This window comes from Zootermopsis nevadensis, unplaced genomic scaffold (genome assembly GCF_977971745.1).
Source record: "Zootermopsis nevadensis isolate Lab colony 2312 unplaced genomic scaffold, Znev_1.0 Znev_ptg000016l, whole genome shotgun sequence".
NCBI classification, from domain to species: domain Eukaryota; kingdom Metazoa; phylum Arthropoda; class Insecta; order Blattodea; family Termopsidae; genus Zootermopsis; species Zootermopsis nevadensis.
This window is the reverse complement of record NW_028259148.1, coordinates 4,408,482-4,428,955: the sequence shown is the minus strand read 5'-3', so window position 1 is coordinate 4,428,955 and position 20,474 is coordinate 4,408,482. Positions and strand designations below refer to the sequence as shown.

The window sequence follows — 20,474 nt, the reverse complement described above, 5'->3', positions numbered from 1 at the left end:
GTACTATAACTACGTCGATGTTTTCGATGGTCTCTTCGGTCCTATTGACACATATGGTCCAAATGTTTTACACGTTTGTTGTTAAATAAGAATCCAATGTTGGGTGGAACTGTAAGGTAGTAAAAATGCCACTTTCTTATATTAATGTGCATGACAACTTAATTTATTTTTATAAATTTAGCCTTTCAAGTAATTTATATTAACCGTACTGCATCTGAAATTACAAAGCTGTCAGAGGTTAATTTTATACAAGGAATCACAGCCTGAGTTTGGCATCAGGTCATATTGCAACTGGTGCTGGTTAGTCTGGCTTACTTAATTATCTCTTATGTAAGTTTTGGAGGACCTCATATTTAAGGCTGATTTTTATTTGATATCATCAAATGTGGTTGATTTCTCATTCAGCAGTTTTCTTTGTGAGATCATATAGTTCTGCTTGTCTTAGGCCACTCACATAGTTCTGTAACCAGAGTCTGTAACAGACATTGCGGGCACTTGATTATTATGAGTTTTTTTTACTATTCATGCCACCATTATCTTGCATGTTATCACATTGACACTGAACAGCATTAACTCTTGCCTAGACAGTAAGGTATTGTGAAATAACATTCATTTGTGCTGGCAGAATTTTCTTACTTTTTTCCAGATTCCACAACTGTATGTAAGATGCAACCAAAAAATCACATACAGACTACTTAACTTATTTTGGCAGAATTTATTATATTTGTTATAGGTACCATGTCATTGTATGAGAAGATGTATCCATCAAATCATAAAACAGTGTTTGTTTTGGATCACACTCCGTACTTTGGTATATCATGCGAATGTCTCATTGAATTTGATTTTACCAAATCTCGAGGTCCAGCATTCATACCCCTAGCACCAATTTCAAAGTCTCTTTGGACATGTAGTGTTGAAGCAGCCATCGAGTACTGTCGGATTGTTTGGGATTTGTTTCCACAAGGAAAACTGGTAAGAGATGAAAATGATTTGAAATTATATATATCTCATTTTCATTACAGAACTAAAACTATACAAGTTAAAATAATTTTTAAATTGAAATCAGTTCATTCATTCAGTTTAAGTTTGGCATCATTGTCTCCTTGTGAATACTGTTACATTTAAACAAAAGCAGGAATATATGTAACCATTACATGTCTACTGTCTGTATCTATTTGTTCTATACTGAGTGTTGCCTGGACCGTTGTCAGACTAACATCGCTAGTGGCCATTCATATGGTTATGTTGCAAGGAGTTAATGAGTGGGGCAAGGCAAGTGGATCCTCTCAACAGAGCAACTGGGAATGGGTGGGGAATGCCTCCTGTAACATAACCGTGCATACAGTCAGTAACTAAGAATGTATTTTAGAAATTTTTGTTCTTGTTTGATTTATCATATAGATTCGATTTGTTGTAAGTGATACAACAGCACACATCTTAAACACGTGGAGTCCGTCTCATCAGAACTTATCGCATGTAAGTTATTCCACATTTTATGTATTAACCTGTTTTCAATCTTCTACTTTCTTTGAAAATGTTTATGTGCTGAAAAATGTTATATTACTGAATTAAATTCAAATGAATAACCAAGGGAATATATTATACGTCTTTTGTTATGCTGAGTATTTACACCTTAAATGTTTGTTTAACACAGGGGTAGAGAGTGTATGTTAACTATTTTTTTTCTTTGTTAGCCAGACTAACATTTTGAAAACAAAAAAATAAAGTCTTCTTCCTTGCTTTCTTCGTTCAGTGGTACTCCATACACTGGAGTACAGCATAACCAATCAGATAAAATACATAATTAGTCAGCTCTTGGCAGCCAGGCATTTTTAGCCAGTTAATTGAGGCTTTCACTTGGCACATGGTTGGCTGGAGCTAACTAAAAATGCATTTTATTTTATTTGATATGGAAATGTTATATATTCTGCAATAACATGTTTCAGGTCCTTAGTTCATTGTCTAAAGTGGGCATTCCTGCAAGAACTCATCAGCAAGGAGAATTTTCAGTTATACATGGACTTAGAGCAGCAATAGAAGCTTTGTGCCAGTGTTCTGACATTCAACATGAAAAGAGGACTTCACTGACAGAAAACGCCAGTAAAGTGTTGAACAGATGTCGTGTAATTTGCATAACCTCTGCACGGGACAACAGTAGTATGAAGAGTTTAAAAGAGATATTCCAAAATGTTCTTATTCAGCAGAACAAAATTGCTGCAGGATCTGATCAGTAGGTAGCATTTCCAAGTATAATTTTGTCTTCATTATAAATCATTTTAAGTGAACCAGTATAGCTGAGTCAGTAGAGTGATCAACAGCAGTTTCATGTCTAGGATACTGGAATTTCTCTTTCTTCAATATCACATCCAGAGCAGGTCTAGATTCAATACAGTGTCCTATCAAATGGGTAATGTTGAATCTTTCGCATTCACCTCCAGGTAATACCAAACCTAAAACAATGATTGTTACCTCCATGCCCCTATATTCTTTCATGGTGTGGTATTTAGGCACAGGAACAATTTTTAACTTAGGATTTAAATGAAGGACCTCCTTAACCATACAAGATAGAGTTCAGGATTAAAATGAATTTACCATATCACTGCTCCCCTCTAAGCACAGTACCCAGGGTGTCAGATATGTTGCAAAACACATGAGAATTCAATGTTTCTAACTTCACTGAAAGTACAGCAAGGAAAGTGGTGCTTATATTACATTTACGCTAAACAGCAGCAGGAAATTTGGCTGAGCCTAAAATATCTTTGTCTGTCACAGTGACACTCCATAAAAATCCAGGAATGTCAAAAAAATTGGGGAATATGATTAATCTAAATTACAGTGCCTAATTTCAATATCTGAATGTCCCACCTGAACTATTTTTTATAAGCTACAAGTGCCAAGGTTCACTGGCATCTTACAGCAGGAATGAACACAAATAAAACTAGTTCCCCAGGATTTGGATACAGTGAACTATTTTTAATTTTTCTCATCTTGTTTTCTTGCAGACTAATCACAGTGCATCATTGTCATTTGGTTATTATCAATGTTTATCCAAATAATGTAGAATCACAAGTAACAGGTCATCCTCCAAAAGACGTAAGTATAGAATGGCTCTACGTAAACCCTTTCAAGTATGTACTGCAATATTTGTCTCAGTGATATGCTAATTTTATATGTCCCACTCACATTTTCCTAGATGGAATTGAATGAATAACATAATTGAATGCTTCAATATGAGACTAAATTAACATGTTAATAAAGATGCTCAAGTCTTTTAATTTAATTTCTTAAGCTCTGATTTCTCATGCAGGCTATTTCCCTGTATATCAGGCATAAATAACATACATTAATAAACAATCTTTGTAAGCCAATTTCATCCCACATAGCATACTGTTTGGCTGAAAATTATGGCAAGGATTAGATTAATTTGACTTATAATGGCTCACTGGCAGGCTTCTGTTATTAGTATTATATAAACAGTATCAATGGATAAATCTGTAAGCATTTCTTCAGTTGGCCTGTATATTGTGAACAAAAATACAAATCCCAGCTTCAAAACTTAATGGCTGACCATTTACTATTAAGGCTGGCTTTATTTTTATGAATACGATTTATAATTTGTAATTGAATAATATACATCATATGGGTTGAGATCCTAATTTTTAATTTATTTGGACACTATGAAGTCCTTGTTATAGAGTAGGAAAGTATTAAATTTTACCTATTACAGAAAAAACAGTAATTAAGCCAAATTAATCTCTCGCGCCCTCAAAGTGTAATTATATGGTTGCTGACTACCAACAAAATATGGAATCAAGTCATGATTTCTGTTTAGGAGAATGATGCCTTTTCTGTTACAGCTGTCAGCCATTTTGACAACAGAAGTTCATTCAGTTAAGGCTGGTGGTCAGATCGCATCAAAATTATCAAATTTAATCCTGAATCATTATGACCTTGGCTCAACAACAGTAACTGGAATTCCAATGAAAGAGGAACAGAATGCCAGTTCATCGGCTAACTATGATGTTGAAATATTTCATTCCTCAGCTGCACACACATCTATACTGAAAGGTTTGAAATAAAAATATACAAAACTGAGAATATTAGGAATATCAATAATAAAAAGAACAATTATCCCATAATTATGCAGGTTTCTGCTCATAGGAAAATAGTTTATATATTCCCCTGTCTTTTTAGTGTTTCTGCATCTTATTTTGCTTGTGCCTGTTGTTAATATATCAGAGCTGGAGTTCCGAACTTCTTATTCTTCTGAAGGTTTCATACATGCAGCCAGAAAATTAGATGTTTATGATATAGGGACGTAAATTACCCCAAAAGAGTACATTTTGTAAAGTGTCCCACCTCTTGGCTGGATCTGCTCTGAAACTGCAGCACCAGTTATAAAGTTGATGGTTTAATTCTTCCATTCCCCTGGGGTGTAGCATGTGAAATGTACAGGACCAGCCACATGAATAAGCCTGGTCTTTAGAACCTGTCTGTTTATGAATGACACGCCTCTATTTTGTAAGCTTGAAGTGACACATACTGATACATATTTATATTATTAGGTAATGCAGCAGATTCTGCTTTGATCAGGACACAGCGTGAGGGAGCCGATTACGAGACGGTGACACTTAAATGGTGTACTCCAAGAGGTTGTAGTGCGTCAGAGATGCAGAATTGTATTGCCATGCACCGTATCACTCCTGTTGATGTTAACAGGTACCTTGTACTGCTATGAACTTGTTATAATTTTAATATTACACATTCTTTTCATGTAGAGAAAAATGAAGCATGCAGTAGTTTGTAATGTATGTTTATCTTATGAGCCATTTTCTTTAAAGACTTCTCAAAACATGATTAGAGATAACATGGATGGACAGATGGATGAGATGCATAGATAGATAAATAGAAGGTTGAATGTTAATGTTGTTCTGGGTTGTGACACCGTATTGACTTGTAGGCAGATACCAGAAGCCCTGAAGTTGGAGACAGTATATTTTTTCAAAATGTTGGTATCTACCCAGAAGTCCACACAGTGTCACAACCGAGAACAACAACATTGACATCACCACTGTGAGAACCTAAACATTTCTATTAATTTGGTTATAAAAATGTTGTTTGTTTAAAGTCGCCCATCATCATGCTTGATCAACTTCCTGCTCAATGGTCGGTCAGTAATGTTGGAAATGCCACGTAAGTCTGGTGGCAAGATGATATCCCACCTCCTGGCTGCACATGGCGGTGAGATATTTGTTCACACGCTAGTCACAGCAAGGAGTGTTCTAGAGGATCCACCATCCATTAGTGAGGGCTGTGGCGGTAGAGTTACAGACTACAGGATCACAGTAAGACCACTTATATAATGCTGAAGATGGTTCATTACACTGTTATAACAGCATTCTATAGATTATGGTTACAGAAATGGCCTGTTCCAGTTAGAAGGATTAAAATTGCTCTGTATTTTTATTGGATGTCCGTTGCATATATCTGTCATTCATGACAGAGCAGTTTTGGAATTTGCTTTTCATTATTTCCAAATATTCCAGCAGTTTCCTGTAATAGTTTTGTTACTGATGTGTTGACACCTTTAATTTCCAGTTCTTCTGTAATACAGTATCTTCACTGTCTTCATGACTTGCCATTCCATATCTTACAGCCACTCAGAAGAAACATATTCCATCTAGAAAAACTGTCTGTGAATGTAGTATATCTTCAGTGAGTTAGTCATGATTATCCTACACATAACTATTTTTCTGACTTTCATGTTCCATTTACAAATGAGAGATCAGTATCATACATACAAGTACCAGTGTACTTTTCAGAATACATCTATGTACCAGTTCATATATTTTGCTTTTCCATTCATTCTATTATGAATATATTTGTGGTGTAAGAGTTACTTACACAGCATAAATGCATCCATTTCCCTTGAAACTTCTGTTTATATAATTAAACTGTTCTTTATTCCCTATAAAGGACTTTGGTGTGCTGATGCAAAACAACAAGTTGGTACCTCTAAAGCGCAAGTTTGATAAAACACACACTGAAACACCGCTGAGCAGAATGAGGTCAAGATTAGATCGACATACAAAATACTGGCCTATCACCATATCATCAACTTTCATATTCAACTTAAAAAATGTAAGTCTCTAAGTGAGCTAGGTTTCGCACACTGACCTAATTATGAAATGTAGGCATAATTTGGAGAAGTTCAAATTCTGGAAAATTATGCTGTATGTTTCTATTCTGTGCATTACTTTAATCCGCTGACATCAGCGGCAATGTTTGCCTTGAAAGATAACACAGAATGTATCCTCAAACAGTATGAATGTACATCATTAATAGTAGACAGTGTTTGTCAACACCTCTTTTTATTTTTTCACAGTATATTGACCCTCTTCCAGCACTTCTAGTAAAAGAGGAAATGACTGATGAAGAGGTTGTCAAATGTAAACAGGTCATCTACAGCCTCATTAATTTGGAGACAAAACATGAGCCCCTGCAAACACCAAACATGGGACAAAGAGGGAAAGGACCTAAACGGTGTGTTGAAAACCAGATACCTATTTTGTTTTATATGTTTGGAATTTTAACGTGTTCTTAAAATATTGCACCAGCAGGAACAAATGTACTTAATGTGTACATCATTAAAAGAAACTATAAGTCACAGCTGCTGAGGTTACATTCAGAAAACTAACTGCTAAGAAGTATAGAGAAAGACGGCAAAAGGGAACATTTTGGTAAACTAATTATTGAAACTGAATTGACAGACATTTTGAACTATAGAAACGCATATATTTGCTTTGACGTGGTGGGGGAGGGGGGACATTCTCCAAATTAATTACAAAGTACAAACTGATAGGAACAACAAATTACTGACTGGCACATAATGAAGATATGTAGATGATGTCTGGGCCCTGAATGAGTCAACAAATAACTCAGTTTGAACTCAAGGTAAAAATGAACAAATACATTTTCAGTCGTGACTGATACTCACTGCAAAGTCAGAAACTTCCAAGACTTAGAGACACTTAAACCTTTTTGTTTCTGGCAGGGAGGAGCAGTACCGAATTATGTGGAATGAGCTTGAAACATTCCTGCGTGCCAACTGTCGGACAGATCAGCACAATCGAGTGCTGAATTGTCTGCTGGAGTGTCGGAACAAATCCGATGATGAAAAGAATAAACTGGAAAAGAAGGATGACAAAGTGGAGCTGGACCAGGCACTTCGAGAATTGGACCAGTATGGTTTATATTTATCGTTAACTTTTACAGCTGGCTTACTTTAACCATTTTACATTTTTGATCATAAAGGGGCTTATTATGTCAAATTTTAACCTTCTCTAGATGCCCACTAAGCTCTGCTACATTATCATGAAACATGCTTTAACAATTTGCATTTGGACCACTGAATATTGATGTATTTACAAGTATATAGATGTCTTCTGGGTTGTAGTGCCATGTAGTCTGGTAGAAGTTCAGTTGCGCTGATGATGGAGGCAGCAAGGACCTCTGTCACACTACATTACTAGACTACAACCCAGAAAACAGCCATGTTCATATTCACAGTTTTACTTTTTTTTAAAATAAATGATGTACAACAATTATATCTTAGCAGTCTGCAAGATGTGGCAGAAGAATGTGTATAACCAACCAGTTTTATAATAGAGGAAATTAAGAAGCACTATACTACCCTAAGTACTGTGAAATCTGTTTACAGTGCAACATCCTTTTTTGTCCATTTCAGTCAGAAAGTCACATGAAAAGTACTAGCTTAATTTCAGTATATGTTCTAAAACATTCAGACTTTTGCTTCACTTTGTTAAAGGTTTGGTAAATTCAGTGAAGCATCTCCAAATGAATACGTGCCGCGGGCCACCGTCATTCGAGCAACGACCGATTCTCCCATGTCACCTCCTCCTATATCCATGACTCCATCCCCTTCTGTTCCTTCCAGGCCCTCTCTACTCCGATCTGGACCCACTGCTGGTGGAAGCATCTATTCTGGACCAAGAACTGTTCTGGACATTTGGGTCAGCCGGACTAGCACGGAACAACGATCCCGTGACATGAGGCAGGAATTTGCTGGGAGACTTAATGGTGATGCTATAGCAGGGGGTGGCAGCATTACCAAACTGTATCCGAATCTCAAGGATTCTGACTGTGGGGGCAGAGAGATGCACATTGATGGGTAGGTCAGATCTGACCTGACCTGACCAGATGTGATGATGCTTGACTGTTGTTTTGCAGTGTATGTGTTATTAAATTTGTCTTGCTAGCAATGCTTTACTAATTTTGTTGCTTCCTGAATTGATGTGTTGTTTTACCTTGCTCCTATTTTGATTTCTCCCTTAATATAGTATTAATATCATGGCTTTAACCAGAAGTTTTCGAATCACATATAGTGTTTTCCTCTAAAGCAGAGATCTATACATTTCAAGTGTGTTTTAATGGCCATGCTTTTTATAAAAGTAGATATTTTCAGAAATAGAGACTAATATTTAATGTGAAGTTCATGTTCATTAGTACCACATCAAATTTCACCTGCCTACCTGCAATATTTTAACAGTCACAGTTATCAGTGAAAAGTGTGCCTCTACAGAAGTTCATGGTGGTAGGAAATTAACCTCTTTCATACAGAAATAGCGGATGTAAATACCCATATTATGAGACTGCCAGATAGTGTTTGATGATTTAATGGTATGCTATCATGATGCACGGCCAGCTGGACAGAGGGTAAGTCATGATGACTGGCTGATAGAAGTTAAAGTAATTAAACTGGAAATGATCTCCAATAGCAGGATGTTATGAGTTTCATAAAAATCTGAGGGGAACATATGCACATTGGTAGCATAAGCCTAATTTTCTGAAATATGCAAAGTATGCTGAAAATAGTTAAAGTGATTTAGTGTGCTTGCTTATACATAGTACAGAATCAGCACTGTTGAAAATTATTAATGTTTTATTACTTACTCCAAGAAAATTGTTCCCACCTTGGATATCAGGTAACTGTCAGCAATACAACAATACATGAGATTTGTTTTGTGAATATGTTTCTATTCAAGGAGCAACCATGGCAAATGTAACTTCAGCCAAATCAGTGATTTCAATCAAAATGTTTTTCTAGCTTCTTATGAAAATTTACTACAAAAATAAATAAATGATAGCATCATATCCCAAATGACCACATGTGACAGGTACAACAAGATTCCTTCCACTCGCTCACAAATTTGTGTATTTCAGAAAGTAATGTTTTACAACCGGCTTGAATAATTCTGCCACAATTTGATCAATATCTATGATTTATACTGTTTCAACTTTTCAATAGCAGTCTCAACCTCAAAAGAACTAGGTTTATAATCAGTTTTGGTTATGTATACTGAATATGTGAGTATACCTTTCCACTCCTGTTAAGTAAAGGTCTGGATTGTTTAGTGCGTTGAAAGTCACAAATAATGTGAAGTTTGGTCGACTAAAATCCACTATTAACCATCGAACACTGATATCAAATTAATATTGACATTAACTAAAATATTCCTAATTGTATGCCAATCAAGTACTGTGGCAATGAGAACCAAGTTGGAGACATGAAGCAACAGACTGAGCCAGACTCATCAGGGGCAGTAATAAATGAATATAGAACATTGGGTGAATGTTAAATGTCAATATTCAAAGAGAACCTTGCCCCAGGCACAATTTTGTCCACATGGATTATGTAGTGAAAATCTATATAGGTCACATGCTTATATTCATTAAATCTGCTTCAGTATTTTATGTTGTCTTCTGGGTTGATACCATGTAGTCTTGTTGATAGTTACCAATGTGAACATATCACTTCCATCCATGGCAACATTTGCAAGACTAACTGTACCACATCCCTGAAGACTAGAATCCACAGATCCTAAACAGTTCTACTTTTATAGCAAGTAATCAGATTTACTTTTTGAAGAATATGATGACAACATTGATATCTTATGAAACATGTACATTTACAGATTTATCAACTTCCAAACCCTTTTTCTTATAATTTTGTGAGGGCATGGTTATTGATGCCAAGCTGAATACTATAAAATGATTTAATAAAAATATGACATAATTGTAAGCTTTTCAACTAACTTCTTTTACTCTAATTCTCTAAAGTTAAACTTATCTACAGAATATGATGCACTGTTACATATGTTATTTATAAACATATGGAAGGAGTAAACAAAATCACAATGGATCAGTGAAAATTGCTGGTTATGGCCAGGATTCAAATCAGGCACTTATCAAATAAGAAGTATAACACTTTGATGTTTTATGGTACAACTTTTTGTTACAGGGAAGGTGCAGATGTGACACCTCAATCGTCTTCATCAAGAGTAAGTATATGAGTTCATACTGTAAATACTTCTCATATGTAAAAATTCTGTTATACAGTGACAATAAAAACTGTCAGAAACTTCAAATTACTCACATAATTACTGTTGCTCCTACATACATTCATTACTGACATACATTTTAAATTTTGATCAGTTTAATTCAAAAGAAGATTTTATATCTGACTAAAGGGCCTAAAAGATTAAAAGTTTAAACCTTAATGAACTTCAAATAAAAAAAACCCTGCTCTTGTTCCTTATTTCATATATTTGTTTTGAGAACCTTGTAGTTGAGATATGACATTGGATGTGTTGGACAGAGTATCTATTCGAGGCAGAAACTACAAAGTTTTCAACTGAGATGGAGATGTTGCTTGCTTGAAATAGAATAGCAATAATTTACTGCGTGAACACAGAGGTAAAAGCTCAGTGATTACCTATAAGCATTGCTGACTCGCATACAAATCTACATTTACTACACACATCAACACTGGATAAACAAAAATGTGATACAAACTTACCATACCATAAAAAGTTCTGGAAGGGACCCTCTTCTGCTTCACAGTGTATGAACTAGCTCTGCAACACACTTTCAAGTTCATCCTCAACAAACAAAACAACTGCATTTGTTTTCTGTTCTAGACAGCCTTGATGTCACAAAGGTTTACTCTGACACATTTTCCTTTGGGTTCTTCCAGAGATAAATGATCACAATAACTTTAACAGGGAGGCTTTATAAGTACCCAGTCCACTGCTGATGCTTTTTCCTCACACACATCATCCATGGCACTGTAGGCAGTATTTGTTGTACATTATCTTGCTGGTGATACAAATCACTGATCGATTATTTTCGTTGCACATATAACTTGTGGGAAATGGCCCTTTGAAGTATTTACGAATGAACTTCCGGATTTGCGTTTCGTAAATTTTCCTCAACAAGTAGAAGACTGAGCAATCGCTGTTTAATTGTACACCTCACGGAATCAGCAAGAAGACGGAAAAATCAAAGCAAGTTCTTACCAGACCAAAACACAAGTTTGTAGAATGCGCCAATGGTTTATCGAAATGTCGGCAAGTTACGAAGCAATCACGTTCTGCTATCTTTCCCAATCGAACTTTTTATAAGGTACGTGCACGACAAATAGGTTATGAAATGCAATGAACAAGCAAAGCAACAAGACGAAAAAATTCACAGCTTCGATATGGGCATACAATAACATTAACCCTCTGGAAACGAAGTTCGTCTTTAAAGAAATAACCCATAAATACAAAATGCAGCGCAACTGATTGTTGACGCAGGGGAAAACGTATAAAATGGCTACGAACTGCTTTCGGCCATGCAAATCAGGAACGGATTTTCATTAAATCTGGTGCGGAGACTGGAGCAATTTTTAATTTTGCGTAATTGCAACATGAAGGGTGCTCAAAAACGCGCGGTCAGGCGATTATCTTCTGCACATGCGTCATAATGTCGCTGCCCTGATAACTTCAGTCATCTTATCTGTCGTTTATTCTTTAATTCCCACTACTTAATCTCTTTCAGTTGCTTTCCTAATTCGGAAATGGGTTTACCAAATATTTTTATCCAGCAATCGAAACTTAACATATTCTGAAAACTGATACTCTATTATTGTAAAGGCACATATGATCAGTTCAGCTGAAAACATGATACATGGATATAAATTAATAATGTCTTCGGCAACCATACACGAAAAGGTCATAGAATAAACCATTAATAAAATAAAATGCAAGTAAGCTCACTCAAGCTAATAACTTTATTGCATAACACATAATTATCATTTCTTCTGGTACTGATGCTTGAGGTACACAGTGCAGCTTTGTGTGATGAGCACAGTTCCATTTAAAGAAACCAAAACATATCAAGTAAGGATTTTATTATATACCCTAAACACTAGTTTTGTGGGATGGCCGCTTGTCCTAAATAATTGCCCTGAGAATTGATAAAATGATTTACACTTTCAATGATAATGACTGATAATTATTATTACTGTTACTGCTACTATATTATATTATGATTCTGGAATTGTAGACCACAACCTATGATTCTTGAATTCTGAACAACTCTATACAAATCTTATAAAATACTGTTGAAATGTCATATTTTGATTTAAAATTGTTTATAAAACAATACAAATAGCTGAATATTCATCAAAGGGATTCTAGAGATCTGAAAACCTTAAATCATTTGTTAAGAACAGTATGTTATCATTTCCCAAATATTTCTTCACTGGCTTCATCTCTGCGACTGACTGATGAATTCCCCAGAAGATAGAAACGAAAAGGTTTTGATGCCCACTCTCTACCAACTGAATCAATTCCAATTCGGTGTGATGTCACTATATGACACGGGTCCAGTGACTTCTGGTTTGATTCATCTTCCTCTACCCACAATCCATCCCATGCTGTTAAATCTTGCTCGTTACATAATGACTTAGTAATATTGAAACTCATGCATAATTTTGCTGGACCACTGCACAACTCATGGACCTTCAGTTCTTTTGGTTTTGATGATGTACTCTTTTTTCTTTTCCCTCTCTCTAAATGCATGAATTCTAATCCTTCCAGAGGTTCCAACGCTCGCAACAAAACAGCTGCGCCTGAACCTGCAATATATTAAACGAAATGCCAGTTTTCCTTCATATGAAACTATTAATGTACAGAAAAAAACACATACTTTAAGGGCTCACCACATCTATTTGTCTACATGACTTTCAACAAGAAACCTGAATGTACCTTGCTCATAAAACTGAACTACTTAAAATCCAAAAACTACATGTACCACCTTTTTTAACATATGCATTTTTCCCACAGAACATATATATGGATTTCATACAATTCTCAGAATGAACACTGATTATTCCCTTAAACAGCACTAACCAACTGATCTTTGTAATGAAGGCATGCTATTTTTCTGTGAGGTAGGAACCAAATTTCTAAATATTATTGTTTATTATCAAACATTTTGATGTAATTGTGAGGATGTCCTTACAGCTTAAGTACACAGATGACTATGATATTTTGGCCACCTTTTTCTACTCTGCCTAAATGAAATGAGCTACACTGACCTTGACTAGAAATGTTGAAACAGTGATACATGCCATAAGTTGAATACACAAATGCTGTTCCTGGCTTCATGTACACAGCTTTCATATTTTCTGTGATCCTTCCATTGTGTGAACAAGATCCTTTGTCTTCACCTCCAGGGTAGCATTCTGTCTCTACTATGCAGCCTTTCAGAACTGTTCCATCACTTAGTCTTCTAACAAGAATTTTACCAAGGAGTCCTTTAGCCAGATCTTCACAGGGTACATCAAAGAAACTGTCTGTGAACCTGCCAAGACCATAAGTAGGTGTTCTGCTGCCATTAAGTGATGACTTCAAAATTTCATCAGCATCCAAATCATTCAGCTTCTTTCTTTTGGAAACTTGCTTCTTGTTTGTTTGTTTATTATGTGTTATGTTTCCATCCATAAGAACTGTATTTTTCATAGCAATCCTTTCAGATTTCCTGCAGTGAATCATTTTAGCAATGCCAGATGTACTTTCATTTGAAAAAATCAGTTTGCTCTCAAGTTTTGTTGGAGATATCCAGAAATTTGTAACAGTACTTTTAGCAGAATATGTCAATCCATAAATGAAACCTGGGAAACAAAACATCCGTCAAATTACATTTAATATCAATTTAATAATACAAAACTTGGCACTTACTTAGGGTATTTCTGATGCTCTAGTGGGTACCCATTTATTTTCCAGTTATGAAAAATAAAATACACAGAAGATTGAAAAAATAACATAAATATGTCAATCCAAAGATGTTAAAACATGTATATAAGCCAACTACCATCGACACAACAGATGAATGACTGTTTTCAGTTCGATCATTTTTCACGTTTCTTCTTAGGTTAGGTTTCGCTAGGTATTGCTGTCTTAAACAGTGTGACCACATTTCCTTTTCTCGATCTGTAGTATTTCTACTAGGTTGTCTGGCTATGTCAATACAGACAATTACCTCATCGTAAAACTACAAAGTATAATAAACTTGTATTCAGCAACATGTATATATGTGGACAGCATTATGAACTTGTCACTAAACGATAAACTTGAAACAGTCTTACTTACACCTAGCAACACAGAGAGTTTGCTGCATATAAGTACCTTTAATATTACGCAGTTATCAAAAGATATATTACAGTTTACTCCTTTAATATCACCAAAAATAGTCACAAATAATCTACAAGTGTCGCAGAGAATGTAGATAACCTACATTGCGCAATTTGTGCCACCCCAAACAGCACTATTTACCAACAAAAATGTAATTAATTATGCCTATTCTTAAAATATGTGCATGAAATTTAATTTAAAATAACAAATTTAACCGATCACGCTTAATTTTCAAATTTGGGATCAACTTCCTTATTCTATGGAAGTACAACTCTTGCGCAGGTAGCGCGTAATTTAAAATAGCCCAGTTTTGTAATTCATATACCATATCTTGCCTACGAGTAATTTCCGGAAGATATAGTCAAATTCCCTGTCTCTTATGAAATACAGAGGTCCATTGCAGTGTTCACAAGAGCACGTCAATGGACCCTATCCTGAGCCAAAATTAATCAAGCCCATATTCTCATTCCGTCTTTCTCAAGGAACCATTATTCAGCGTGTAGGCCTGCCATTTAAAGCTCAACGCCCACCATCGGTTTCCATGTTATGCTAAATGTACCCAACCCAAATCCCAAAACCCTGTTTCCCTAAGATCCATTTATCTATCTTATTTTATTTAATAAACGTTTAAGTTCAACACACTTTATGCCCTCTTGTCAGTGACCCAGTTTGTTTCGACACGCGTATTTGTAGAAAGATATTATTACAAGAGAAACAATTTAAACTTCCTACAACTTCTGTTGCTCAACGTAAACTCGTGGTTTTCAAGATCTACCGCTGGAATCCGGAAACCCCAGGACTTCACATTTGGTCTGGAAATACGCGGACGAATGGTACTGGACGCTCTAATTAAATTTAAGTGGAATGTGATCTAACGTTATCTTTCGTCGGTCTTGCAGAAAAGGAATTTTGTGGAACTTACGTAATGAATAACGCTGGAATTAACATTGGCTTGTAATTAACCTTCGGGTTTAACAAAAAGAATATAATTCCTTATCAGCTCAGCTCAACAGGAAAGATTCTGCTCCATATTGTTAATTATTTATAACATAGCATTATTATGTGTCTCTTAAACAGAAATAACTAATCCCGTTTTAGAACTAAAAGCTAAATGTATTGAAAATGCTGGAACAATTCGTTTTGCACTTTGATAATAATTTAATGTTTCTGAACTCAAGACCAAGAAAGGCATTTCAAGCGATGTAATTAAGTGCTTTGGTATGATTACTATAACAGACTTTATTATTTACATGCAAATTCCCTTGTTTGTCGTAATTAGCAGAGCCACTCTGAGAGCCTCCAGCCTGCCAGCACCTAGCAACACAGATAATTAACATTAATTACCTCATAATGTGTACCTTAACTAATTAGCTTTACTCCATGTTGTCTAGTACGGCGACAGATACACGTCATAATGTGGGCTCAGATAGTTAATTTACAAGAAACTGTTTACATATTTCTCACAAGAAGAGCTTTAACTCTGGGTTATAGGTAGATGCACCGTACAAAATAACAAAAATCTCGCCTAAAACTGTCTTATTATAAAATACGAACAAAACAGCCCGTTGTTCGCCACGGGATTTCTAAAAATGAAGAATACGAGTAGTATCGAAATCATTTGTTATGACAAGACTAGCATTCACGTTGACAATAAATACAAGGTTACGAAACTGGCCGATATCAGACATCAGAACCCTGATGATGGAGACAGAGTTGGTTCCCGAAACGTCGGTTTACTACGGTAATCAGTTGACGCGGCTGATTGCCCGAGAAGATTTTATTGGCCGCAGTCATTATTAAACTCATACTTATGGGTGGATATTTTAGTGCATCTCTGAGTTCAAACAGAACCAAAACGTTTCGGAAATTGGATATGTTTTCGTCAACGGATGAAATTGCAAAATTTAATCAGTAGGAATCATTTTTCATATCAGTATGAGGATCGAAAAAGAAAATTGTCGACCTAAATACAACACACACGTGACAAAAGCTTTTATTTTTCCAATCGAAACCCTGTAGTTAAATATTACAAACTGGCAAACAGATTGAGCTGGTTTTGTATAGTTTGGTATGGGAATCACATGTTTTTGTAAATATTTATTACATGGAATTGTAATTCTGATTTATTTTCCTATAAAATATTTTGCTGGCTTATATTGGTACTGTGCTTGTTATAGCATACTGACACAGATGTGTGATCCGCTGATGAATGTGCTGGTTAATTTCACATTTCCTTAATCATAACTGGTAGAGGAACGCCTACAGTTATTCCTGCGTTCATCTGTAAACACACAGTGCGTAAGCAAACATTACAACATTTTCTGCTAGAAGCATTTCACATTGTTTTCCTGATGGTGATTTTAGTTAGCATTATAACATTTCATTTATGTTTCTTTAATCTGTTTACCATATAAGAACAAGAAGATGAGAGTTTGGTTCTCGGACGAATGAGAGGAAATGTACGTCCGTGCTTCTAGTGAGATCGTGTTTAAAATAAATAATACAGTTGCTTGTAAGAGATGTAATGAAATTTTAATATGTATCTCCTGAAGTAATGAAAGAGACAGATAATATGACGTTCAGAATAAAGAGGTACGTATTCTTTCAGATGTGGTTTCCTTACATTCTGTCTTAGGTTCAATAAAGTTTATTTTAACAAACGTCCAGACGAAATAGGGCACTTTCACTGCTTTATAATTTGTTAGGCTTGCTTGTCAACCTGAAGAACAGAAGCGACATTATTAATGGAGCATACACTCCAATAATTACGCCAAATACAAATGTCTGAACTTGCCCATATTTTGTAAAACAGCAAAGATATTCAACTTTTTTTTTTGTAATTCATCGAATTATGAAAGATTAATGACAGAAAATGTTCGTTATTCTTCGAAAGTGTCTCTTCGTTCCAGTACATTTCTCCACAACAAAAGCTAATATGACAATTTCCTTTCATATCCTCTCAACTTAAGTCAATACTGCTTCCAAGTCTGAGTCATTCATACTGCAATGACGGTCTCTGGTGTATGATTTGAAGTTTTCACGGTGGTGAGTCTGAAGATGGCTGTCTTCTGGTAGAAGTTTACCTACGTTTCAGAAGTCCTTGCTGTCTCAACCATCACGTTGATCATCGCCCTGATGATGGAGGCAGCAAGTACCTCTGAAACGTCAGTAAACTTCTACCAGAATACACGGCGAAACAACCCAGAAGACAGCAATCTACGGTCTCTGGTGTTTCACACAGTACTGACACAGAGAACAGCTTCAAAATCTCCAATATCACTAACCGAAATAAAGCCAGATTCCCTCTCCCTGTGTCTCTCTTAATAATTGTTGCGGTACAAACCGATATCGAGAAGGTTTCGGTATCCATAGTTACTACAGGAGCTACTGTGTCACAAACACGGTCTGTCGCACATTACACAGAGACCAGACCGCTGAGAGTTTGTCGCTGTCAATTTGTAGGTGTGCAGTTTTTAAAGAACGAGATATAATGTGATAAAGTGTTTTTGTAATGCATGACGTCGGTATAAATCACTAAAACGTTACACATTTCGTGAAGATGAGTGGAATTTTCGTTCCATGTAATCTGGTAGAAATTGGCCAACGCTTCAGAGATACTTACTGCTCCCATCTACAGGGCGGTGAAACGAATGTGATAAAGTAAAGGATATATCATTTAAAACGCAACCCAACAATCACGTACTAGGGTACTAAAGTTAAATCAGAAATAAGTCGTTCGCTTTACAACGCACGAAATTGATCATGTGACCTCTGTGATTTCGTTTTGTATGTAGACACGCCGATGTTGAAGGTTATAAACGCAGTTATTTATAAAAACGCCATTGTAACTTTTGCATGTCAGTGCTACGAGACACGAGAAATGCCTAAGTTTTATATCACGTGTCAGCGTTATTGCACCAAAGTACAAAAGTAAACTATCTTGAACCTTAAAGATGGTTGTCATCTGGGTTCTTGTGCCGTGGCCTGATGACGGAGGCAGCATGACCTCCGAAACGTTGGTTAACATCGACCAGACTACACAGCGCAACAACCCAGAAGAGAGAAATCTTCATCGCCCTGATGACGGAGGCAGTATGACCTCCGAAACGTTGGTAAACATCGACCAGACTACACAGCGCAACAACCCAGAAGACAGAAATCTTCATCGCCCAGATGACGGAGGCAGTATGACCTCAGAAACGTTGGTTAACATCGACCAGACTACACAGCGCAACAACCCAGAAGACAGAAATCTTCATACTCATCGCCCTGATGACGGAGGCAGTATGACCTCCGAAACGTTGGTAAACATCGACCAGACTCCACAGCGCAACAACCCAGAAGACAGAATAACGTGAGTTAACTCCGCGGTAATGCGTCTAGCAGGCAGCGTAGTTAGTTTTATGCGTGGCCTTCTAGCCCTATCTTATGTAAAATATTTCCGTTTTAATAACCCTTTTACTACCGAAATTTGAACAATAATGTTACCTGAATAAGTTTTGCCTGGTATGATCAGAATCTTTACGAGGTGCGATCGGAAAGTTTCAAGACTGCGCGTATAAAAACCCGTACACTTATCTCAGGTATTAAATGCATCCATCACCCTCGAAGTAGTTCCCCTGGGAGTGAACACAACGATCCCAGCGCCGCTGCCAAGCCTGGAAGCATCCCTGGAAATCTTTCTTTGTCAGCCTGTCAAGCACCATCTGCGAAGTTAAAAATACGCGAAGTTTAAACTCCACGCCCACGTACACCTCATATCGCTGGGGTTTTGTATTTATTTATGATTAATTAAAAATTATATGAGTAGCTTAGACATATCGTTAAATTATAGTATGATTAACTGGAAAGGATATGGAAGGAAACTGTCATGGCCTTGTTAAATGCAAAATCTCGGAATTTGTCTGGAGGGACTGAGGAAAAACACTCAAAACCTCGGTGACGATAACCGGTAGATCGAATACGTAGCAGAAGTGCCAACCAAATGTCGAAAAATTTCTACCAGACTACGCGGTACAACATCCCAGAAGACATATTCATAATCGCGCCAGTGAGAACCTGAAATCTCAACTTTTTATACGCATCCTAGAAACGTTCATTTGGGGTACGACGGTCTCATTATTGAATGGAAAGAGAACAAACTGGGGGGGGGGGGGGGTCGTAGGATGCTGTGGTCACGTCACACCAACTCGATGTCAATTAGAAGGGACGACAAAATGTCACCCGTTGTCGGATCATACAGTACGAAACGATAATCTGAACCCACGGGGGGTTAATGCTTCTCTATGGTTAAATGAGATTCAGCGTATGTTAATACACCACCTGTGGTGATTACAGACGGGAAATTGAAGCTTTGAAGCTCATTTTGGAATTCAGATACGTTGAAAGAAAACGTGATTAAGTTATTTCGTTTCGTGACATAATTTCGCTTTATTTGTTCCTTAGGAATGTTTAAAAATGTCAAATTAACGAATATAATTTAAGAATTATAAACATAGCTTGACAAATCTGGAGATTTGGAAAGAATTCCGCTTTCTTTCTTTCGTGAAAAGCTGTAGAGAGCACACAGGCATTAGGAAAGTACCCATTTTAACCAAAAAGTAGAAACTTTCGACATATTTCAGTAAAAATCAGAGTATAAAATTACGTGAAAATTCCTTCACCCTTTCTCGCATTCAGAGAGGCGTACAAAATGATTTTAATAAGCGTTCCACATGAACGTCAACACTTCTAATAACGGATTCAATAACGTTAATATGGTATTTAATTTAATTTTTGCGTGATTTCAGGTTAACTTCGCGTAACAGAGAGCGATCTATATGTCTTGTTGCTTCTGATATATATGTGTGCATGTCAGTCGATAGTAATCACTGAGACGCAACATTATCGTTATCTAATTCTCGCATGATTTTCAGTATATAGTTTAATGATTGA

At 36.3% G+C, this 20,474-nt stretch overlaps 3 protein-coding genes across 10 annotated transcripts in view; 1 reads left to right on the top strand and 2 right to left on the bottom strand.

Moving 5' to 3' along the window:
• Positions 1-11,987, bottom strand: part of LOC110840107 (rhomboid-5) — a 262,804-nt gene extending 250,817 nt beyond the window's left edge. The window contains exon 1 of the mRNA XM_087349830.1: positions 10,880-11,987. The gene's annotated coding sequence lies outside the window, so the exon portion shown is untranslated. The remainder of the gene's footprint in view (positions 1-10,879) is intronic.
• On the top strand, positions 7-10,448 carry asun (integrator complex subunit 13 asun). Of its 6 annotated transcripts, none has more exons than XM_087349839.1 (13): positions 7-116; positions 734-972; positions 1,402-1,476; positions 1,947-2,230; positions 3,003-3,093; positions 3,858-4,068; positions 4,566-4,719; positions 5,129-5,345; positions 5,977-6,141; positions 6,386-6,543; positions 7,055-7,243; positions 7,829-8,191; positions 10,322-10,448. In XM_087349839.1, the coding sequence occupies exons 2-13, from the start codon at positions 739-741 to the stop codon at positions 10,371-10,373; spliced, it is 2,193 nt and encodes a 730-aa protein (XP_087205965.1). In that variant the 5' UTR covers positions 7-116; positions 734-738; the 3' UTR covers positions 10,374-10,448. The 6 variants fall into 6 exon arrangements, 5 of the variants coding, with proteins under 5 accessions (XP_087205965.1, XP_087205969.1, XP_087205966.1 ...); XR_015535365.1 differs by having other exon boundaries at positions 8-116; positions 7,829-8,251; XM_087349840.1 differs by having other exon boundaries at positions 27-116; positions 713-972.
• A 127-nt stretch (positions 11,988-12,114) lies between the features above and the next one.
• LOC110841310 (uncharacterized) lies at positions 12,115-14,681 on the bottom strand. 3 transcript variants are annotated; one of them, XM_022086724.2, is made up of 3 exons: positions 14,499-14,681; positions 13,445-14,020; positions 12,115-12,982 (listed from the first exon to the last, which is right to left on the bottom strand). In XM_022086724.2, the coding sequence occupies exons 1-3, from the start codon at positions 14,524-14,526 to the stop codon at positions 12,585-12,587; spliced, it is 1,002 nt and encodes a 333-aa protein (XP_021942416.2). In that variant the 5' UTR covers positions 14,527-14,681; the 3' UTR covers positions 12,115-12,584. The 3 variants fall into 3 exon arrangements, with proteins under 3 accessions (XP_021942416.2, XP_021942418.2, XP_021942421.2); XM_022086726.2 differs by having other exon boundaries at positions 14,535-14,679; XM_022086729.2 differs by lacking the exon at positions 14,499-14,681 and adding an exon at positions 14,221-14,382.
• Positions 14,682-20,474: the final 5,793 nt, after the last annotated feature.